At 30.7% G+C, this 20,905-nt stretch overlaps 2 protein-coding genes across 3 annotated transcripts; one reads left to right on the top strand and one right to left on the bottom strand.

The window, feature by feature from the left end:
- Positions 1 to 342: 342 nt before the first annotated feature.
- On the bottom strand, positions 343 to 16,019 carry LOC122589381. Of its 2 annotated transcripts, XM_043761672.1 has the most exons (6): positions 15,726 to 16,019; positions 14,448 to 14,930; positions 13,382 to 13,513; positions 12,072 to 12,700; positions 10,954 to 11,166; positions 343 to 410 (listed from the first exon to the last, which is right to left on the bottom strand). In XM_043761672.1, exons 1-6 carry the CDS (start codon positions 15,844 to 15,846, stop codon positions 372 to 374), a joined length of 1,617 nt encoding a protein of 538 aa, XP_043617607.1. In that variant the 5' UTR covers positions 15,847 to 16,019; the 3' UTR covers positions 343 to 371. The 2 variants fall into 2 exon arrangements, with proteins under 2 accessions (XP_043617607.1, XP_043617606.1); XM_043761671.1 differs by lacking the exon at positions 343 to 410 and having other exon boundaries at positions 10,423 to 11,166.
- On the top strand, positions 7,767 to 8,796 carry LOC122589382. The gene is made up of 2 exons (XM_043761674.1): positions 7,767 to 8,386; positions 8,495 to 8,796. Exons 1-2 carry the CDS (start codon positions 8,059 to 8,061, stop codon positions 8,584 to 8,586), a joined length of 420 nt encoding a protein of 139 aa, XP_043617609.1. The 5' UTR covers positions 7,767 to 8,058; the 3' UTR covers positions 8,587 to 8,796.
- Positions 16,020 to 20,905: the final 4,886 nt, after the last annotated feature.

Raw genomic sequence — 20,905 nt, 5'->3', positions numbered from 1 at the left:
ATGAAAGAAAACAAGATCTAAGAGATTTATCAAGAAATTATACCCAAATCGTAACCGGTCCGATTTATGAGGCTTATTATTATAAAAGAATATAGAGTTCGATTATAGACGAATTTAGAAGATAAACAATGAGTTTAATCTTCTATACAATACAACTGATAACATAATCTGATCAAGATGATTAGATTGATATAAGACAGACAATGAATATAGATATATGATATATTTTCTCTCGAACAATAAGAACAACTTAACCCTAAACGGGTTTATAATGAATATATATAGAGATAAAGAATGGGGTAATGACTCTTCAGCCTTCCAACTCCTTTTCTTGTCAGCTTCAGTCCTCCAACTTCATATCTTCCTTGTATTTATATCTTCAGTCCTTGAACTCTTATTTCTTTGACTTCCTGCATAACTCAACATACTTATTTAGAAATGTGACACATACAAAAGTATTAAGATTGATACTTCTTAACACATGTGATGCATGCGGTGGTAAAAATAGTTACCAAGAGCCGACATAATACATGCGAGCATCAAAATCCAACAAAAAAATTGGTGAAGGACAAAGCTACATAGCATCTTCAATGCATCAAACACTTCTGCTAGTGTTTTTTATAGGTCCTCAAGTAGATTACATGATGGTTTAAGATGTTTCAAAGAGTTGTGAAGGGGTCAATATAATTTTTAAGCTTAATAAAACTTTTAATTTCTTTTAATGCGGAATATAAATTATCTTAGTCAGCTTGAGATAATATATAATGAACCAGTAAACATAAATAACAAAATATAAAGACATTAAAGTAAAATGTGGTCCAAGAACAAAGTGTAAACTGATATTAACTTATTTTTTTATTGATAAATAAAAAGAATTACAAGTAGTTGTGGAACAATTTAGCCTACAAATCTTACTACTTGGTTGAATAGCAAGTTACAACTTTGTGTATTAACTCTACTAGCCTAAACTGAGTACAACACATTCTTGATGTATCGTGTGTACGATCATAGAGAAGTTTTACTTTAACCCTAGGCTTTTACCGGGATTGGGTATCGTTGTTGTTGTTGTTGCTTCATTATTAATTATGTTAGAAGCTAAGCTAAAAGGTACACATTTATTTCTATACTTTGTTAATTATTATATTGCATATATGATTCTTTCCGTTGCCTACTTGTGAATATGTTTTTGATAATTGTACTTGAATCCTAACAGGGAGGACTAAGTACCACTGAGTTTTTACCTTAATTGATCATCGTCCCAAATTTCATCGATCCAAACACTTTTATTCATAGAGTTTCTCTGGTTCGGCTATAGCATTATAAACACCAATAGTTTCTCGTACAAGTTGTTCTGGTTGGGAGTTCAGATTTTTTTCACCTACAATATTTAATAGTACTTGCAAGATTTTAAGCTAATTCATAAATTGGATATACAACCTACAGGGTTGTGATCAGGCAAATCCTAATAATTTGGTGAGATTCAAGGGCTAAATCTCAGCCCTTGGATAAAAAAATCAATGGTAAGCTTTAAAAAAGAAAAAAATCACGGAGGGGTATTCTCGTCATTTGGCATGTTATTCCAATCACCACTTTTCTTGGCTCCAAACATACACAGATCTCTTTCTCTTCCCCCTCTTGAAACTGATTAGTAGCAACAAAAACACCATTACCACCACACGTTTCAATTAAAATGGCACAATCATCGTTGTCTTTGCCGTCGTCATCATCTCCATCAGTCATCATCAATTGTTCTTGAAGATATTAATGAATAATGGAAGATCTTTTGAATATGAATATATGACTCTCTTTTTTTTATGTAAATTCAAAATTTTTCAGGTGATAATCCAATGTAATTAGATAACATGTGATTAGATGAATTCTAACATCTTGAATTTGTTAAGTTTTATCAACTATTTGATTAATTTTGTTGTTTGGTACAATATTGCCTACAAGGTGTTTGATAAAATGTATAAACCAAAGTTTCTTATATATGATTTAGAATCAAATTATATTTGATTGAGTATTGCATAAAAGGTGTTTGATTAAATGTCTAAACCAAAATTTGATAATATGATTTAATCAACTTTATGATTTTGAATTAAATTTTTTGGTGTATAGATTTGTGGATATAAACTCCATTTGTTTTGTGAAAATGTATGAGTAACATCAAATTCGATTTGTTATTGTTTACTTTTATGTTCATAATCATATTTGATTATGTATAGAGATGATAGAGATTTCTGTTTTTGTAACCGTATGTGTAAAATCATATTTGATTTTGTATATAGATTCTACAGATTTGTGTTTTGTAACTTTGTTTTGTACAATCGAATTTAATTTCGTATTGAGGTTTTAGTTACATCTGTTCTTATGCCTAAAATCATATTTGATTTTACTCTTACAGTGTGAAAATCTTATATATAATGAACTATTCAAAATCAAAGATGATTTTACGCATACATTGTGAAAAACCTATTCAAAATCAACTATTCAAAATCAAAAATGATTTTACGCATACATTGCGGAAAACCTATACAAAATCATATATGATTTTTTATAACACATTGAGACAAAACCAAATGAGTTCCATACAAAGAAAACCATTTAAAATCAAAAATGATTTTCCCCATAGAGTGTCAAAACCCTATACAAAATCATATATGATTTTATTCATACATCTAGACAAAAAAAATGAGTTCAATATCATTAAACATATTCAAGAATTATATATGATTTTGTATATGCTTCCGTACAAATAAACTTATTCAAAATCAAAATTGATTTTAAACATATACTATGAAAAATTTATTCAAAATCATATATGATTTTACGTATAAATTTGAGACAAGGCAAATGAGTTCTATACAAATAAACCTATTTAAAATCAATTTTGATTTTATGTATGCAGTGTGAAAACTTATACAAAATCATATATGATTTTACGCATACATTGTCAAGGAAATATACAAAATCATATATGATTTTGTGTAACACATTGAGTCAAACCAAATGGCTTCCTTAAAAAGAAATGTATTCAAAATCATTTTTGATTTTACTCATAAAGTCTGAAAACCTATTCAAAATCAACTATTTAAAATCAAAAATGATTTTACTACACATTGGGGAAAAGCAAAATGAGTTACATACCAAGAAACACATTTAAAATCAAAAATGATTTTAAGCATACAATGTGAAATACCCATACGAAATCAAATTTGGTTTTATTCATACATCTAGACATAAGAAATGAGTTCAGTATCATTAAACCTATTCAAAATCAAATTTGATGGAATTTCATTTGTTTGTGTCGATATATGGAATTTCATTAAACCTATTCAAAATCAAATCCGAGGGGGAAGTGTGATCACGAGGGCCTTCGGCCACGCAGATAACCCTACGACTTCAAACCCTAAACTAAAGCGTAACTTCTAATCAAAAATGATTTCACATGTATAATGTTAAATATCAATGCAAAATCATTTATGATTTAATGCATACATTTATGAAAAGTTGCACTCTAAAACCCTAGAAGCTAAACCCTTGGGAGCTAAAAGTTAATCCGATGAAGAAGTGTGATTACCACGGGGGCCTTCGACTCCGCGTTTTAGTTTATGGTTTGAAGTCGGAGGGTTAGCCAAGCCTACCCTACAACTTCAAACTCTAAACTAAAGCTTAATTTCTAATCAAAAATGATTCCACATGTATAATGTTAAAAAGCAATGCAAAATCATTTTTGATGTGATGCATACATTTTAGAAAAGTTGCAAAAGCAAAACCCTTGGGGGCTAAAAGCTAATCCGAGGGGAAGTGATCACGGGGGCCTGCAGCCTGCGCTAAGTATAGGGTTTGAAGTCGTAGGGTTAGCTTAACGGCTAACCATACAACTTCAAACCCTAAACTAAAGCTTAATTTCTAATCAAAAATGAATTCACATGTATAATGTTAAAAATCAATGCAAAATCATATTTGATTTTATGCAATACATTTTAGAAAAGTTGCATTCTAAAACCCTAAAATCTAAACCCTTGGGGTTAAAAGTTATTCTGAGGGGGAAGTGCGATCACGGGGGCCTTCGGCCCCGCACTTTATTTAGGGTTTGAAGTCGTAGGGTCGGCTAACCCTACAACTTCAAACCCTAAACTAAAGCTTAATTGCTAATCAAATTTGATTTCACATGTATAATGTTAAAAATTTATGCACAATCATTTTTGATTTTATGCATACATTTTAGAAAAGTTGTATTCTAAAACCCTAAAATCTAAACCCTTGGGGGCTAAAAGTGAATCTGAGGGGGAAGTGTGATCACGGGGGCCTTCGGCCCCGCGCTTTAGTTTAGGGTTTGAAGTCGTAAGGTTAGCCAAACAACTAACCATCAACCTTCAAACCCTAAACCCTAGAGCGGAATTTAGTAGGGGGGGGACATGGAAAATCAAATTTGATTCGGAAGGGGAGGGACGCTTACTAAAACCCTAAAATATATGGACACCCATTTCGAAGCGGATGGAACTCATGTCTTTTGTCTCAATGTGTGCACAAAATCAAATTTTATTTTGTATAGGTTTTTGAAACCGTATGCGTAAAATCAATTTTGATTTTGTGTAGGTTTCTTGGTATGAGCTAAATTTGTTTTGTTTAAATGTATGTATAAAATCAAATTTGATTTTGTAGAGCTTTTTTCACTGCATGCGTAAAATCATTTTTGATTTTGGGTAAGTTTCTTTGTTTGGATTTCATTTGTTTTGTCTCAATGTGTGCACAAAATCAAATTTGATTTTGTATATGTTTGACACCATCTGCATAAAATCAAATTTGATTTTGAATAGGTTTCTTGATATGGAACTAATTTGTTTTGTCTAAATTCTCTATACATAATCAACTTTAATTCTATACATAAAGTTGTAAGAACTGAAATCACTAAAAATATCAACACATAATCAAATATGTTTTGTCTAAATGTATGTATAAAATCAAATTTGATTTTGTATAGCTTTTTACACTGTATGCCTAAAATCATTTTTGATTTTAAATAAGTTTCCTTGTATGGAATTCATTTGTTTTGTCTCAATGTGTGCACAAAATCAAATTTGATTTTGTATAAGTTTGACACCATATGCATAAAATCAAATTTGATTTTAAATAGGTTTCTTGATATGGAACTCATTTGTTTTGTCTAAATTTTCAATATATAATCAACCTTGATTCTATACATAAAGTTGTAAAAACTGAAATCACTAAAAATATCAACACATAATCAAATTTGATTGTAGGCATATAGTCACAAACACACAGGTAAGTATAAACTCAATACAAAATCAAATTTGATTGTACAAACAAAGTTACAAAATCAAAATCTCTAAAATCTCTATACATAATCAAATTTGATTTTAGACATAAAGTTGCAAAAGTAGAAATTACTAAAATATCAACACATAATCAAATTTAATTATAGCTAGGCATAAAATCACAAACACACAGGTAACTAATAACTCAATGCATAATCAAATTTGATTGCACAAACAAAGTTACAAAAAACAAATTTAACAAATTCAAATTTTAGAATAGATCTATGTACAATCAAGTATGATTGGCTGTAGAATCAGTAAATACGTATATAATCAAATTTGATTTAGTACATACATTTTGGTTTAGACATTTTATCAAACAATTTATGGGCAAAAGTCATTATAAAAATTTTAAACAACAACAACCAAAGATATAACTTCTTATCATATAAAAAACAAAAATAAGAGAAAAAAACTACAAATCATGGATAAAAATGGTTTGTTTGTCCATTTTTTATTATAAAAAACATAAACTACATAAAATATCACTCTAATAATATCTAAAACATCATCTTTCACTTGTTGTTGTTAGTGGTTTAAAATGAAAATCAGTGGCGACGGTCAGATGTGGTGGTGGTGGTGGTGGTGGTCACCGTCCAAGGAGGAGAAGAGAGGGAGAGAGTGTGTGTTTGTGTTTGTGTGTGTTTCCATCAGGAGGAAGAGGAAAGGGAAAAAAAAAAGTTTTTTTTTGTTAAGCAAATTTACATATATGCCCCTCTGTGTTTTTTTTTAATTAAGGCATAAGTTTCAATCCTTGCCATTGATTGAGATAATTAAATGGCTAGAATTTGGTCCTTGAATTTCATGAAAAATTAAAGATTTAAATGAACATTTACCACGTCCTACAATCAATCCAATGATGTAGTTTAGGCATTCCGTACTCACAATGACTAATGAGTTTAGCATCCTGGATGAATTTAACATGGCTATACTATTATGGCATTTAGATGTGGATTAATTTATTATGGCATTTAGATGTGGATTAATTTATATTTTGCAGTCGCATTTTTGTAGAAAAGAAATGATTCTAAAAACAAATTGTTGAAAATAATTTTTAGTTTTAAATTTCTAATTTTTTAAAAAATGAAAGGGTTTTTATTTTCTAAAAACAAATAAAAATTTTAAAAACGCTTTCTAATTAGAAAATTAGAAAAAATGTTAGATATGTAAGGGGAAGAGGAAGAGAGAAATGGAAAATAAAAATGGAAAATAAAAAAAAAAGATGTTTTCAAGTTTTCTATTGAAAAATGTAAAACATTATTTTCTGTTTTCTTGGAAAACATTCTTAGAAAGCTATGATTAGAACGCGTTTTTCTATTTTTCAAGTTTTCTTGAAAAACAAGAGGTATTTTCCATAACCAAATGCGGCCTGAATTTTTATTTCCCTTTTCTCAACTAATATGCTACAAGTCAGTGTTGCTTCATCTCACAACATTCATTCCCTCTAAGCTCTAGCACTAGTAGAATTTTAATATCTATACTTCCTTATAAAGGAAATAAGCTCCCTTATTTTAGGTAATTCTATCTTTGAATTATTAAAATTACCCTTAACTTTTTTATTTTTTGTCCTTAATTAATTATAATTTACATTCTAAATCTTTATTTTAATAATTAACACTTTAAGCTTTTATCTTCTAAAAATTCCACTATCACAATTACATCAACCTACATCACTTGACACCGCTGCCACCACCAATAGTACCATCACCGACACCAATTTTTCTAGCGCCGCCGCATTGCGCAGGTACCATGCTCGTTTACGTTTAGAGTAAAAAGATTTTAGTCATCTTTCTCAATTTCATGTTACTAAACCGTTTAACACTCGAATTTCTTATGATTAAATTTGGATTTTTTCTAGTTTTTGTTCATACTTTATCTTTTTGTTAATTAAAGACAAGACAAGATCAGAGTTAAAAATACAAACAAGAATATAGCCAAAACATGCTAAGAATTTTATTGAAAACCAACACAGAAACTTGGTTTATATTGAAAAACTAAAACATGTTAAATTACATCTAGGGTTCCACAAATTATAAAACTAATCATCAGGAAACATTAAGAAGGGAGCTGTTTAGCTGATCTCATTTAACTTAAATTTGGACTAGAGTCAAATCTTTATTCTTGTAGAACTTGATCCACGCATCTTAGCCAGAATCAAGCTCGGATTATTCGCCAACATTAGTTGCGTTGGTTCTACAAAGATCTCGAATGTGTAGAATGCATCCATCCAAGTATATGCATATATAATGAAACTGAATGTGTCATTTGTAAGATGTTAATTAGAACATATCTTAATCTTTAGAAAAAAAACGTATATATATTCTCCAAAAAATGTTTACACTTTCTATCCACATATTATATTCTCCAAAAATGTTCATACTTTTTATTTACAATGTGGATCACTCTTTAGTGGTTTAAATGAATAAATTCTCTCCATATTTATCTCTACTTTTATAACCATTTTCCCTTTGTTTTCCATTTATCTCTATCTCCAAATTTCTTCCACATACAATAGTTATCGGTCTTTTGAAAAAATTTAAGTGTATGTTTTACTTAATTTGATAATAGATATATAGCAGATGGAAAATATAAGTTAGCGGCAGAAAGAAAAGATGCCTTTCTGCCTTTACATGATCTATATGAAAAACAAACACCTCTAAATCACGGAACCTCTTATGGAATAAGTGGTCGGAGGATAGCCAGACTGGATAAGTATATGGGGTCTGACGGAACAGGTATCTTGACCAAAGCTCCATTTGTTGGGGCAATGGCAAAAGTTGAGGTTTCTCAATCAGATGATATGCATCTTTATTATCATCCTAAAGGGCCAAGCAGTAGATATGTAGATCAACAAGGATTGTTTCAAAATGGAACATCGGAAACTTATGGTGGTGGCGGTCAACCTCCATCTTTTGAAGATATGATGAAAAATGCGGCATCTCAAACTCATCCTAGATATGTGAATCAACAACGATTCTTTCAAAATGGCACATCGGAAACTTATGGTGGTGGTCAACCTCCATCTTTTGATGCTATGCTGAAAAATGCGGCATCTCAAACTCATCCTAGATATGTGAATCAAAAACGATTCTTTGACACATCGGAAACTTATGGTGGTGGTCGACCTCCATCTTTTGATGCTATGCTGAAAAATGCGGCATCTCAAACTCATCCTAGATATGTGAATCAACAACGATTCATCCAAAATGGAACATCGGAAACTTATCATTGTCCCATCTTGTGATGCTATGATGAAAAATGCGACTTCTCAAACTCATAATATGTGAATCAGCAAGGATTAATTCATCCGTAATAATATCTTGTTAATATAGATTAGTATCACTGTTTGCTGGCGTAGTTCAATTTAGTATAACTGCCTGTCTTAGTAATATAGAGATTATTATTGACTATTTCGTTTCTTTCAATCCAAATTGCGAGCACCTACATGTTTCAAGTACCTGTTTACTTCTAGTGCTTAGTAATGGCCAATTCTGGGTGGTAAAAAAGATTTGTTTCAAGTACCTGCTTACTGCTTAGTGCTGTCATTGCATATCAGCATATTCATCAAATGGTAATCATCCCACACAAAAAGCCATTTACCTAGGCCTCGCCCCATGAGGCTCATCACTTCATTCACCAGTTAATGTCACGTCAACACTTAACCGACACAACTGACACACCCTACCAAAATGATGAGCTCCAACTAATGATCAGTGATGACGTGGTGCAATGGCATCGGTTGCTCAACCGATAGCCAACAGATAGCCAAACTGATTTGCTGATTGGGAGTTGCCTTAGCTAACATTCACTACCCCGTTGACCCTGGAATTTTTCTGTAATTGTCCTAATTCTAAGTTAACAAGTTATTAATAGATCTCTACGATCATCTTCCGGAATTTCAGTCCAAACATATAAATCATGGAATTCCTCTTGTTCGGCTATACTATTATAAACACCAAAAGTTTCTCATACACGCAACCTGTTGGAAGTTTAGATTTCCTTCACCAATATTATATAAGAATACTTGCAAGATTTAAAGCTATTTGGGGATAATGAGCATAACTTCACGTTCCAAAAGTCACTGATCATGTATCATTCCTGATATGATAATTGACAATAACTGAAATCCCTATGTCTAAGTAAATATATGATGGGCTTATTTACTCTTAGAGACGTAGTATAGGGTTTCCCATTAGGTGATTGTAACTAAGAGGACTAATGATACACACATTAAACACCAGAAGGGTTGAATGTGTAAATACTAAAGGGTTGAATGTGTAATTACTCTCATTATAAATAGAGGGTAATTAACCCTAAGTTAAGGTTAATCACACACACATAATCCCACACAAATTCGTTTGTTTACTCCTCTCTAATTCGTGCATCATGTTCCAGCCGAATTTATCATCCCATTATTACTCAATCACCTTGTTATGGGAACCCGAAATCAATAGCAATTATGCTTTATGTTCTTACAGGTTTCACAGGACGATTGGGGATGTTTTATCACTCGAATCAAATCATGTTTATTCCAACACCAGTATCATGTTTGATATTCAAAATAGATACTTTCTCTACCGGGAACAGATGTTACCAGACCTATGTTCATCCCTACCTATGTCAAAAATTTGATATGTGGCCTACAATCAATCCAGCGATGTAGTTCAGGCTTTTGATGCGCACAATGGCCAATGAATCTAATATCATGGAAGATTTTCACATAACTAAATGCCTAAATGGTTATAGTATACCAAATATAGGTTAGTCTATATTTCGCAGTCACACTTTTGTAGAGATGATTCAAACACTAACTGAATATTTATTTCCCATGGCACAATAATCTACAAATCATTGTTGCTTCAGCTCAAAACATACAGTCACGCTAGGCTCAAGTATTAATGGAAAACACATTTATTGAGAATTAGGAAACATATAGTTCTACTATTTATTTTTTTTGTAAAAAGATTTCTGGTCATCTTTTCTCAACTTTATGTTACTAAATAGTTTAACAGTAAATATTCATCTGATTAACGTTGGATCTCTATTCTACAAAGTATGCATGTATAATGGAAACTGGATCTATCATTTGTAAGATGTTAGAACATTTGTTAATCTTTTGAATTCACTGTCAAGCACCAAACAATATGTTTGTGAAATATATATTAATTTACAACAATACATGATAAATCAAATGAAATAATCACAGCTAAAAAATAGGTTTCTTAAGCATTCTTCTCTCCCTTTGGAAAAGAAAACGAGAACCATATAGAAAGCGACCTACAAGAGGAAACTTTGGGCTACCAAATATCATGTACGTGACAACAGCAAAAGAGCTGAGAAAAATTGGTATCCATTTAGATGTCTTTTGATAAAGTAGTAAAAAGTTGATAATGAAAGTGAGGATCATGGTTGCTATAGATATGAAAAGTGATGCTAGACATAACATCAGCTGTTGGGGTAAGGAGATCATGAAATCATGTTCTGTGTAATCAGACCCAAGGATAGACAAGACCATAAGAATGGAAGTTGTAGCAGTTATAAATGATAAACCATCAAATATTATAAAAATTTTGGAAAGCTCTTTTCTGAGAAAGATAGGCATACCAGTTACCTGGTCATATCCACCCGGAAATGTAAATGCTGCTGCAAATGTGATGGTAGCTATTAGTGATGCAACCACCATCAATTGAGCAGCTGTTTCTTTCATCCACTCCTCCCCTTTTGAAAATAGTTCTTTATGGTTCTTTGTGAATACTTCATGAGGTGTTAGACCAGCTGCGTTCTTCTTTTCTCGGAAAGGAGGAGGAAGCATGGCTTCCACTTCCTATCGTAACAAGTTTTACATATCATTAAGAATTTAGCAGCATTTCATACAAGAAAATAGGACATTTTCTACCCGTTAAAATTTTTGGATTTTCTTAGTCATTTCGTGAAGATAATCTAATTGAGTACCACAACACTACCCAATCTCACTCAGCGAGATTGGGTGAGATTGGGTTACCTCACTGGTGTAGCATATGACAGATAACCCAATCGGGTGAAAAACTATAATGAAGTGATATAAGAGTGTTTTTAAATTATAACTAACCAAAAGGGAGTTTGTCCTTTTTTGGGAGGCTGGTAAGAAATAAGAATGCCATAACAGGAGTGTCTATTACTATAACAATGCAAGCATGACAGCTAAGTTTGTGAGAGTACTTCTGTATTTTTAGGATATGAATGATATACTCTTTTTGCAATACTTCACTATGTTCTCAAATATTTCTCCACTTAGCTTAATGGTGGAAGGTTGGGGGTTCTCTCCTAGTCGGATATGCCTAGTAATTTTCGTTTTCCAGGCTAGGAACCTTTTGTGCCTTGTTTGAACATATTGCAGGATTTCTGGAAGTCTATATTCTGCTAAAAGATTATCACTAGTAAGAGAGTATAGGGCATTCTGCATTGGCTAACTCTCAGCACATGGATCTGTTCTTAATTACTAGTTCTCAAACCGAGAGCTTGTTAACTGGTTGTTTTTATCCTAGTAATACAATTCCCAAATCTAGCCAGGGCTTGTGTAATGGGTAGCATCAGTATGCCTAGTCTTTTTCTGTCAAATCCCAAAAGTCACATAATGATTGCTAGGAGATATAATTCCATAAGTTTAGCATAAACCAAAAATGGGATAAAATATAGTGCAAAAGGTGTATACATAACTAAAAGCATAGAAGCCGAGTTAGAAAAATTTACCTTGAACCATAATGTTTCTAGATGCAATTGCAGACCCACTCCTGGAATGTTCTGTAGTCTATTTATTTTTGCACTCTCCCCAGCTAAATGCAACATATTGTTGCCATTTTTATCTTCGAGAGTAATTATCAAATTCCTGAGTGATCCTATGTCATATAACAGATTGAAGATACCCTCATGACGGTGTGAGACGGCAATGTGAAATATACTTTGGTTATTATCGTTTACCTCCCGTACTAGATGTGGATATTGCCGAATAACCTCAGCTACGAATGCAGTGTTCCCCATTTCTGCAGCTAGAAATAATACTCGAGAAGAGTATTTTGGCTTTGTATCTTTCCATGTTGCTGCCTTTTCATCAGGGGGTCCTTTAAATAGGTTGAAAATTTTGGTAGGCATTCTCGCAATGTTGTCTGAAATCGTTCTTAGCAGTAGCAGTGTTTCTTGTTGTTCCTTTTCAGAACGCGTTTGCTTTTCATCCCCTGTTGTTTGATCAGGCGACCCTCTTATTATGTCATCAATTTGAGCCTTGGGCAATTTCACAATCTCTGCCCAAATGATTCGTAGTAACTGCAGGGCATGACTTTCCATGTCTGGAATTCCATCTATTAGATGACATGCTGCACAAACTAAAGTAACAAATAAAAGTAGATATCATCAGATGCTTTTTTATATATAATAATAAATGATGTATTTTTGCATGGAGGGACTGACAATGGGAAACAAAAAAAAAACACCAAATTAACACACTTTATGCATCAATATTACAATTAACAAAGATTAACAATTCGGACACATGTTTTAAGTTGACCCGAATGATAAATTCTGCTCTATGCCTAATTGTCTTTGGATGACCTGGTCCCCAAAGTTCTTTTGTAACGTTGATGTATCTGAAAACAGAATTAGTAAGGTTACCCTGAAATCTATTATAAATCTCTTTATATCCTCTATATATTCAATGACTATTCTTTTTTGTAAATTTCAGATTTGTTCCTAGAGTTGGAAGAATACAGATGAAGGTACAATATGCATTTTCAGCAAGCCAATGTGTTCAGCTTAACAAAGCGAATAACCAATGTAGCTATCTCATATTAGCTTTAACGAGTCCTTAAATATGGCTTACCATCCCGAGGTAACCCATAACCAAGGGAAATCCCTTTAATAAATAGATAAAAGAACCCATTATAGTTCCTCTATAATCATGTCTAGTGGAATGAAATTTCTAGTTATTCAAGCATGGTATAGAAGCTATTTCCATGAAACTTATACTTCGTACACGTATAATACAAATGTAGAAATGAAATTCTTACATGAACATATGATTCCCCATACACGGTTTGTTGGTATAGCATCAAATGCATAAGGTTTCCGGGCTAATAGTCCAAGTACACTCCCATTTATAGCAAGTTCTGGGCAATCAGTCACAATTTGTAATGCAACATCTACAAAATATTTGATGTACCTTGATTAGTACTTATTACAAAAGTAAAAGAAAAAGCAACCAAAATTTATGCTAGAATCAATTAATAAATGCTTGCTAATCTACACATACAATAAGATTCTAAAAGAAATTCCAAGAAGGTAAAGTTATTACATAATCTATAAAGGTCATTATCTCATTTCCTGGGATGAAAATAGACACAGTTTACAAAAATACAACAATTCCATGCATCAATATGAGACGGTATCAACAGCTTATAAGTTCAAGTAATACCTTCAATACGTGGAAACATTATACTGTACACTTACTAACGATAAACTGACACATTGCCTGAGGTATTAATAACTACCATCAGCACTATGGAAATTCTAGGAGACAGGGATACGTGTAATACGTAATTTAAATAACAACAAATTAGGATGAGGAAGATTTTCCTTGTTCAGGTTATCCAAGGAAGGTGAGTCTTTAATTCAAGTGTATGAGGTCTAACCAGGGTATTTTGTGACCATTTCCAAACCTTTTCTCTGGCCACCCCAAGACCAAGATGTCACCTAGTCTCGTTCAAACATGATATCTAGGGTTAGAACATCAAATGCATGATCACTGAGCCAACTTAATGGTGGTTAATCTAACTAATAACAAACCAGTTTAAATAAGTTCCAAAACATAATGTGGGTAATAGTCGAGGACTTCATTCCTTTTAGAATGCCAATATACAAGAGGGAGTTACAGCACAGAAGTTCATGTCTTCTTAGATTTACATATGCTAAAATTTGATCATTTCATTCGCTGACCAAAACTGATTAGACAGTTGATCTATGCAGTTTGAAGAATACTCCATCTCAAATTATCTCAAATTGCATGTCCACAAATTACAAGAAAGCAAAAAAGACAAGATATAAACATAGTAGTTATGTGTGGAGATCAGTGCTTACCAAATAGATTTGACTCCACAGAAGTCACAAGCATACAAACTCGACTCTGATGCGTCCAGAAATCACCAGTCATTTTATGAGAATTTTGATATAGATACTTCACCATATCATGCTTTCCATATAATGACGCCATGTTGAGTGGCAACATTCCGTTACTGTCAGGGATATCCAACAAGGCATGGTTCTTTTTAACCAGAGTCTTAGCTATCTTAACATTTCCAGCCATAGCTGCTAAACAAAGTGCAGTTTGACCATTCACATTTTGTAGTTCTAGGTCCTCTTTTTCCATCAAACTCACCAAATACTCTACAAACCAATACGATTTTCCCAATACCGCAATATGAAGTACCGTTTCACAAGTTTCGGTGATGCTAAACCTTACGAGCTCTGGGCGCTTGTCTAGGATGATTTTCGCAGCTTTCCAATCTCCCGTTATTGTTGCTTTATATGAGGGAACCAAAATTTCATTGTAGTCTTCTCTTCCTTCAAAGTACCCAATTAAAAGATCTAACTGTTAACTACTTACAAAGTTTTTTTAGGAACAATTGGATGAAAATGTATCAAATTTGTCACGTTTTGCTATTATGAGGGTGTTTGTGATTGAGTTTTGAGCTGATTATTTGATTATTGCGTTTGTATAACGCAAATAATCAAAAAATGTGTTTGGCAAAATAAGTGATTATCTGCATTTAATTAGAGAGAAAACGCAGTTTTGAAAAAGCAGGTAGGGACATGCTTTTTCAAAACGCAGTTTTTAAACGCATAATCGATTTTGGAAACGCAAACACAAACACCCCCTATATATCATCAACAATCAAAATCTCGATTAACTGTATCAAACTTCTCACGTTTTGTTATCGTATGCACTTGACCTCATATATGACTGTCTTGCTAACAGATACATACTTGTAACTAATGAAGATAAGATTAATATTTTTTCCATGCAATTGTCAGGTTTTATAAGACTATCCGTTACGCTCAGCTTGTTGTCAGGTTTTATAAGACTATCCGTACCCCGTTGACCGGGTGCAACTTTCCCCCAACAAAAAACTAAGTTTTCAGCGTGGTGGATTACAGAATTAAAAGTGATTCAGCGTGATGGGTCACTCTTGGGGGTCTAACAAACTAAGATTACGGATAATCTAATATTCGAACAATAATGAGATTCAAACTCTTTCATAACCATGTAGATATTGTTTGTAGGATAGAAATGAAAAACATGTACATATATGTGTCATGTGTGTATATATATATGTATGTATATATGTATGTATATACCTACAAGTAGATCTGAACGAGGCAGATTCAACGGCAGTGGCGGTGGTTGCCAATCATGTGAAGCACTCCGGATATTAATCAGTGAGCCAAGATTTTTACATGTTGGGTTCATCTTTTCCATCTTTCTTTCAATTGTTAATGTTTGGTGGTGCACTTGTACTACTAATAATGGTAATACGGCATCTCTAATGTCAACCAATTGATTATTATTAAAATAAAATGAAACCCAAATTGGTATAGTCTTAAGTATAATAATGATATCTTAGGTGCCACCTATTTCTGCACTAATGGAACCTAAACATATACTCGTAGTACAATTCAAAGATCAGAATTAGATATATAAACAAACAAAAACCAAGTAGTAAGCATACAGTCATACATACGAAGACACTTTAGGTGGAAAGTGTAGGAAATGGGAAGTACTGTCAACCATTGGATCAACTGAGATTGAGTTAAAAGACCCACTCGAAGTCTAAATTACTTTATACTAAATATACATCGGCATGCAGTATTTATCTTAGGTAAAGCTGGAGATAATTCTGTAAAATTTAAGGGGGGATTATATAAAATTCAGAGGGGATTTTGTATGTTTATCAGATTTAAAAGTTTAATTTATAACTTTTTTTAACATGGCAGTACCTAAGATAGGTAAAGTGGCACAATACAAATTATTTTCCCATATAGATTATGTTTGATAACATTGAATATAAATATATCAAACACTAAGAATTGCAGATGCATAGAGTTTGTGATAAATAATATTTGAAAAACATAAAATTACAAATATATAATTTTATGAAACGATTGGACAAAAACTTTCTTTCAGTTGTTGGGATTTTTTTTATAGCCAGATTCACTTTAGGATGGGTAAAGACCACTTGTCAAAATCTAATTTGACATGTGCATGTGACAACACAAAGACTTTTGTATCCTTTTTGTCTTATCCGAAAGACAAAACTTCTTTCTCTTCATATATTTATCCTAAAACATTTGGAAATCCATATGTTATATATAGTTATCCTAAAACATTTGGAAATCCATATTTTATAAATGACGGGTGTTATAAATGGTATTTGAACAACTTTTGGGATTGTCAAAGTGTGTGGCACTTGCATAACTCAACAAGGACGTTAAGTTAGTTGAGGCGGTGTGAAAGAACACATTGTGGACATACAAGGGGTATCGTGGATATAAGTGACATCAATGGTCTTGTTACCTTTTGTCATATAATATAAATTTCTTTTACTTTTAGCACGAAAGTTTGTTTTATTTAATTTTAAAACTTTCGTTTTTTTAACTTTTCCCACGAAAGTTTCATTCTTCTTACTTTTTATCACAAAAATTTTTAACCTTTTACTTTTTGTCACATAACTTTAATTTCTTTTACTTTTGGCACAAAAGTAATTGAAGTTCCCTTAACTGTAGGGAACTTCAATTGTTTTTCATTTTGACCACCAAATTTTTATATCTGGTATTTTTGACACTTTAGCCTTTTTACCTTTTGTCATATAACCTTAATTTATTTTACTTTTAGCACAAAAGTATGTTTTATTTAATTTTAAAACTTTTATTTTTCTAACTTTTGTCACGAAAGTTTCATTCTCTTTACTTTTTATCACAAAAAATTTTTAACCTTATACTTTTCGTCACATAACTTTAATTTTTTTTACTTTTGGCATAAAAGTTTTGTTTTATTTAGTTTTTAAAGTTTCGATGTTCTAACATTTGCCACGAGATTTTCATTCTCTTTACTTTTTATCACAAAAACTTTTAAACTTTTACTTTTTGTCACATAACTTTAATATCTTTAACTTTTGGCTAGAGATTTTTGTTTTATTTAGTTTTTAAGCTTTCGTAACTTTTGCCACGAAAGTTTCATTCTCTTTGTTTTATATCACATAAATTTACTAAAGTTTTGTCCTTTTACTTTTTGTCACATCACGTTCGTTTCTTTTATTTTTGCACGAAAGTTTTGTTTTATTTACTTTTACTTTTTTTAACTTTTGCCACCAAAGTTTTATTCTCTAACTTTTTACCACATAACTTTTGTTTTTATAACTTTTGTCAACAATTTTTACAACATAACTTTCAGTTTTTTAATTTTTGTCACGGAAAATTCATTTAATTTTGTTTTTGCACGTACATAACTTTGAGTTTGCGTCACATAATTAACTTTCAATTCTTTATGCTTTTTTTTTTCTAATTTTTGACACGGATGTTTCATTTTCTTTACTTTTTACCACATAACTTTTGGATTTATAACTTTTGCCAACGATGTTTTATTTTCTTAATTTTTATCACATAGCTTTAAGTAGTTCAAGTTCGGTCACCAAAGTTTCATTTTATTCACCTTTTAGCATATAACTTTGAGTTTTTGTCACATGACTTTTAATTTTGTAACTTTTTTCACGAAAGTTTCATTTTTCTTACTTTCATCACATAACTTAAAGATTTTTTTTTTCCTTTTGTCAACAAAGTTCATATTCTTAACTTTTTACCACATAGCTTTAAATTTTTCAATTTGAGCCACCAAAGTTTCATTTTCTTTATTTTTTACCACATAACTTTTTACTTTTGCACGAAGGTTTCATTGTATATAATTTTTGTCACATGTATAGATGCTATGTAAGGTCTCTCGGGGCAATGCCCGAAAACAAAAAACTAGTTATAAATAAAAGATGTTGAAAACTCATAGTATTATATTTGCTTACATATAATAAAATGAGTTAAGGTATATATAGAAAAGAAATTGGTATGATGTAGATAAAATAAAGAAATTATAATGATCAATTCTCCACGTACCTAATCTTTATACATTTACTTGTCTGTTAATAGTACCATTAATAAATTTACATTTATATATGGAAGCTAAGTATTAGGGGTGAGAAAAAAATGAACCAAAAATAAAATAAAACAAAAACATGAAAATTGAATAGTTTGAAAAAAAAAAACCAAAACTGAAAATCAATGGTTTTTTGTTTTTGATTTTCTAAAAGCCAAAAGTTATGATTCAGTTTTAGATTTATATGAATAACTGAACCAACCAAACCGAAACAAAATACTGTTTACTTTATTTTATATTTGTACCATTTAAGTAATACAAGCATAGATAAAAGATGTTAAAAAATGATGATACTGTCATTTTTTTATAACTATTAATCTTTTCATTATTTTAGACAACATATACATATCAAAAATGTCTTTTATTTGAAGATCAAAAGATATTAACAATGTTAAACTAAATACTTATATTGGTTATAATTATAACAAATATTTTATTATTTTAATGATAAAAAGATATATAAAGTCATAATTTAAAATAAGAACAAAAAAATAAAAAGTGATTTAAAAAAAATATATAACATTTAGAAAATATTTTCCTTGATTATATCATTAATTTAAAAAACTTTCTATAATTGTAAAATGTAGACAATTAATTTCCATAATTAATGACAGTTAAAAAAGTTATAAAGGTATATGATATCAACATCTTAAATGGATCTAATTAAATGTTGAGTTTAATTTAAGGGTCCAAACTTTTTCATCTTAAAATTAAAATTTCTCATATATATATATATATATAATATAACTAAAAGAGGGGGTTGGGGGTACACTTGACACCCCTACTCCCCCTTTAAGTCTAATTCCCCCTTCTAATTAATCCCTTATTATTTTATTTTTTTTGTAATTAAAATTTGCTAGAGGACGACCTAATAATTGATAAAAAAAATTATATTTTTAAAAATCTTCCAAAAATTATTATTATATATATACAAGGAAAAACCCTAGATAAAAAAATAAAAAGCTTCGACACCTCTTTCCATGCCATTATAGGGCATAAATCTGAATACCAATTTTCTAAATCTTTACGTAATAACCACATGTAATTCTTTCTAATTCATAATTTTGTTGTCAAGTATTTTAAATTTTGTAACCTTAATTTACTCACCTATGATCTATTAGTTGTATACTGATCTCATTCTAATTTATGTATACAGATTTGGTTTTTATGCCTTCTTTAGATATTTTTTTGCTAATTTAATTTCGTTCAATCTTGCAGATGGATACAAATGAAAATTCTATCAAAGGAACATATATTAGAACAAATCCTGGTGCATGTTTTTTTCCCCTGTTGACTTCAATTAGGTTATATTTGTTTTATTAGATGCTTGATAAACCACACAATAGGAGTTGCGATGATGCACAATAGGTGTTCCATAAAACGCCTTAATGAGTAAATTTGTATATACTTAGTTTGTTGGCATTTACAACATTTGATTTGTATAAAATATACAATGATACTTTATTAATGATTTGTTTTTTAAACTAGTTTGACAAATATTAAACCACTAAAAAACATAAAGTTACATTAGTAGTCGTTTAGATTCCGGTTAACAATCACCAGACAGTTAAAAAATGGATACATCATCAATTAGAGGTCTCGCTAAGTAAGGTTTTCATTTCTTTGGATGTCTTTCATTCATCCGGATTGTCTGCAATGTCATCATACTTGTGATTTAACTTTTTGCTCGAATAATTTAATTATACATTAAAATTATAAAGATATTTAATTATCAATCTATATACCGCATGTTGTGTTAATCTAACTTAAAAGTATGCATAATAATTTTCCTACAGTTATTTTTCTGATTTTTTCTGATATATAATTGTGATATCTTACTATAGACTCCATATTTGTATTTTAGTTATTTATTAAAAAGGTCGGTTTAACATCCGTCCGGTTTTCAAAACATTGATTTAATAAAAACGTTAAAAATCCTATACAAAAATCCTTATAAACAAATTTTATTCATTATACGATAAAAATCCTATACAAAAATATAACTTAATAAAAACGTATTACATTAAAAATTAGTTTTAAAGATAAAAAATGATATAAAGTATAAAAACATTAGTTTCTATAATTATATCATTAAAAACATTAATTATTAATGTCTATACACTTAAATAAGGAAATAATAATAATTTAAATTTATTAAAATAAAATTAAATCTAAAAAGTTAAATAAGGTATAATGACATTATCATTTGATCTAATGGTTTTAATTAAAAGTTGAATTTCATCTAAAGGTCTATATTTTTTTAATTATTTCATATTAATTAAGGTTTCTTTTCTATATATATTTAGAGATGTAATTTCGTATAATGATTTAATATTAA

Source organism: Erigeron canadensis, chromosome 2 (assembly GCF_010389155.1).
Source record: "Erigeron canadensis isolate Cc75 chromosome 2, C_canadensis_v1, whole genome shotgun sequence".
Taxonomy (NCBI): domain Eukaryota; kingdom Viridiplantae; phylum Streptophyta; class Magnoliopsida; order Asterales; family Asteraceae; genus Erigeron; species Erigeron canadensis.
Note: the sequence above shows the minus strand (reverse complement) of the source record. Positions and strands in the feature narration are given on the sequence as shown.

Coding starts and splice junctions, on each gene's coding strand:
- LOC122589381 (XM_043761671.1), bottom strand. CDS start 15,846: ATGGAAAAGATGAACCCAACATGTAAAAATCTTGGCTCACTGATTAAT. Junction 14,931..15,725: donor TCGTTCAGATCTACTTGTAG/GTATATACATAC, acceptor GGTACTTTGAAG/GAAGAGAAGACTACAATGAA. Junction 12,701..13,381: donor ATGGGGAATCATATGTTCAT/GTAAGAATTTCA, acceptor TTGTTACTTTAG/TTTGTGCAGCATGTCATCTA.
- LOC122589382 (XM_043761674.1), top strand. CDS start 8,059: ATGGGGTCTGACGGAACAGGTATCTTGACCAAAGCTCCATTTGTTGGG. Junction 8,387..8,494: donor TTTTGATGCTATGCTGAAAA/ATGCGGCATCTC, acceptor CTATGCTGAAAA/ATGCGGCATCTCAAACTCAT.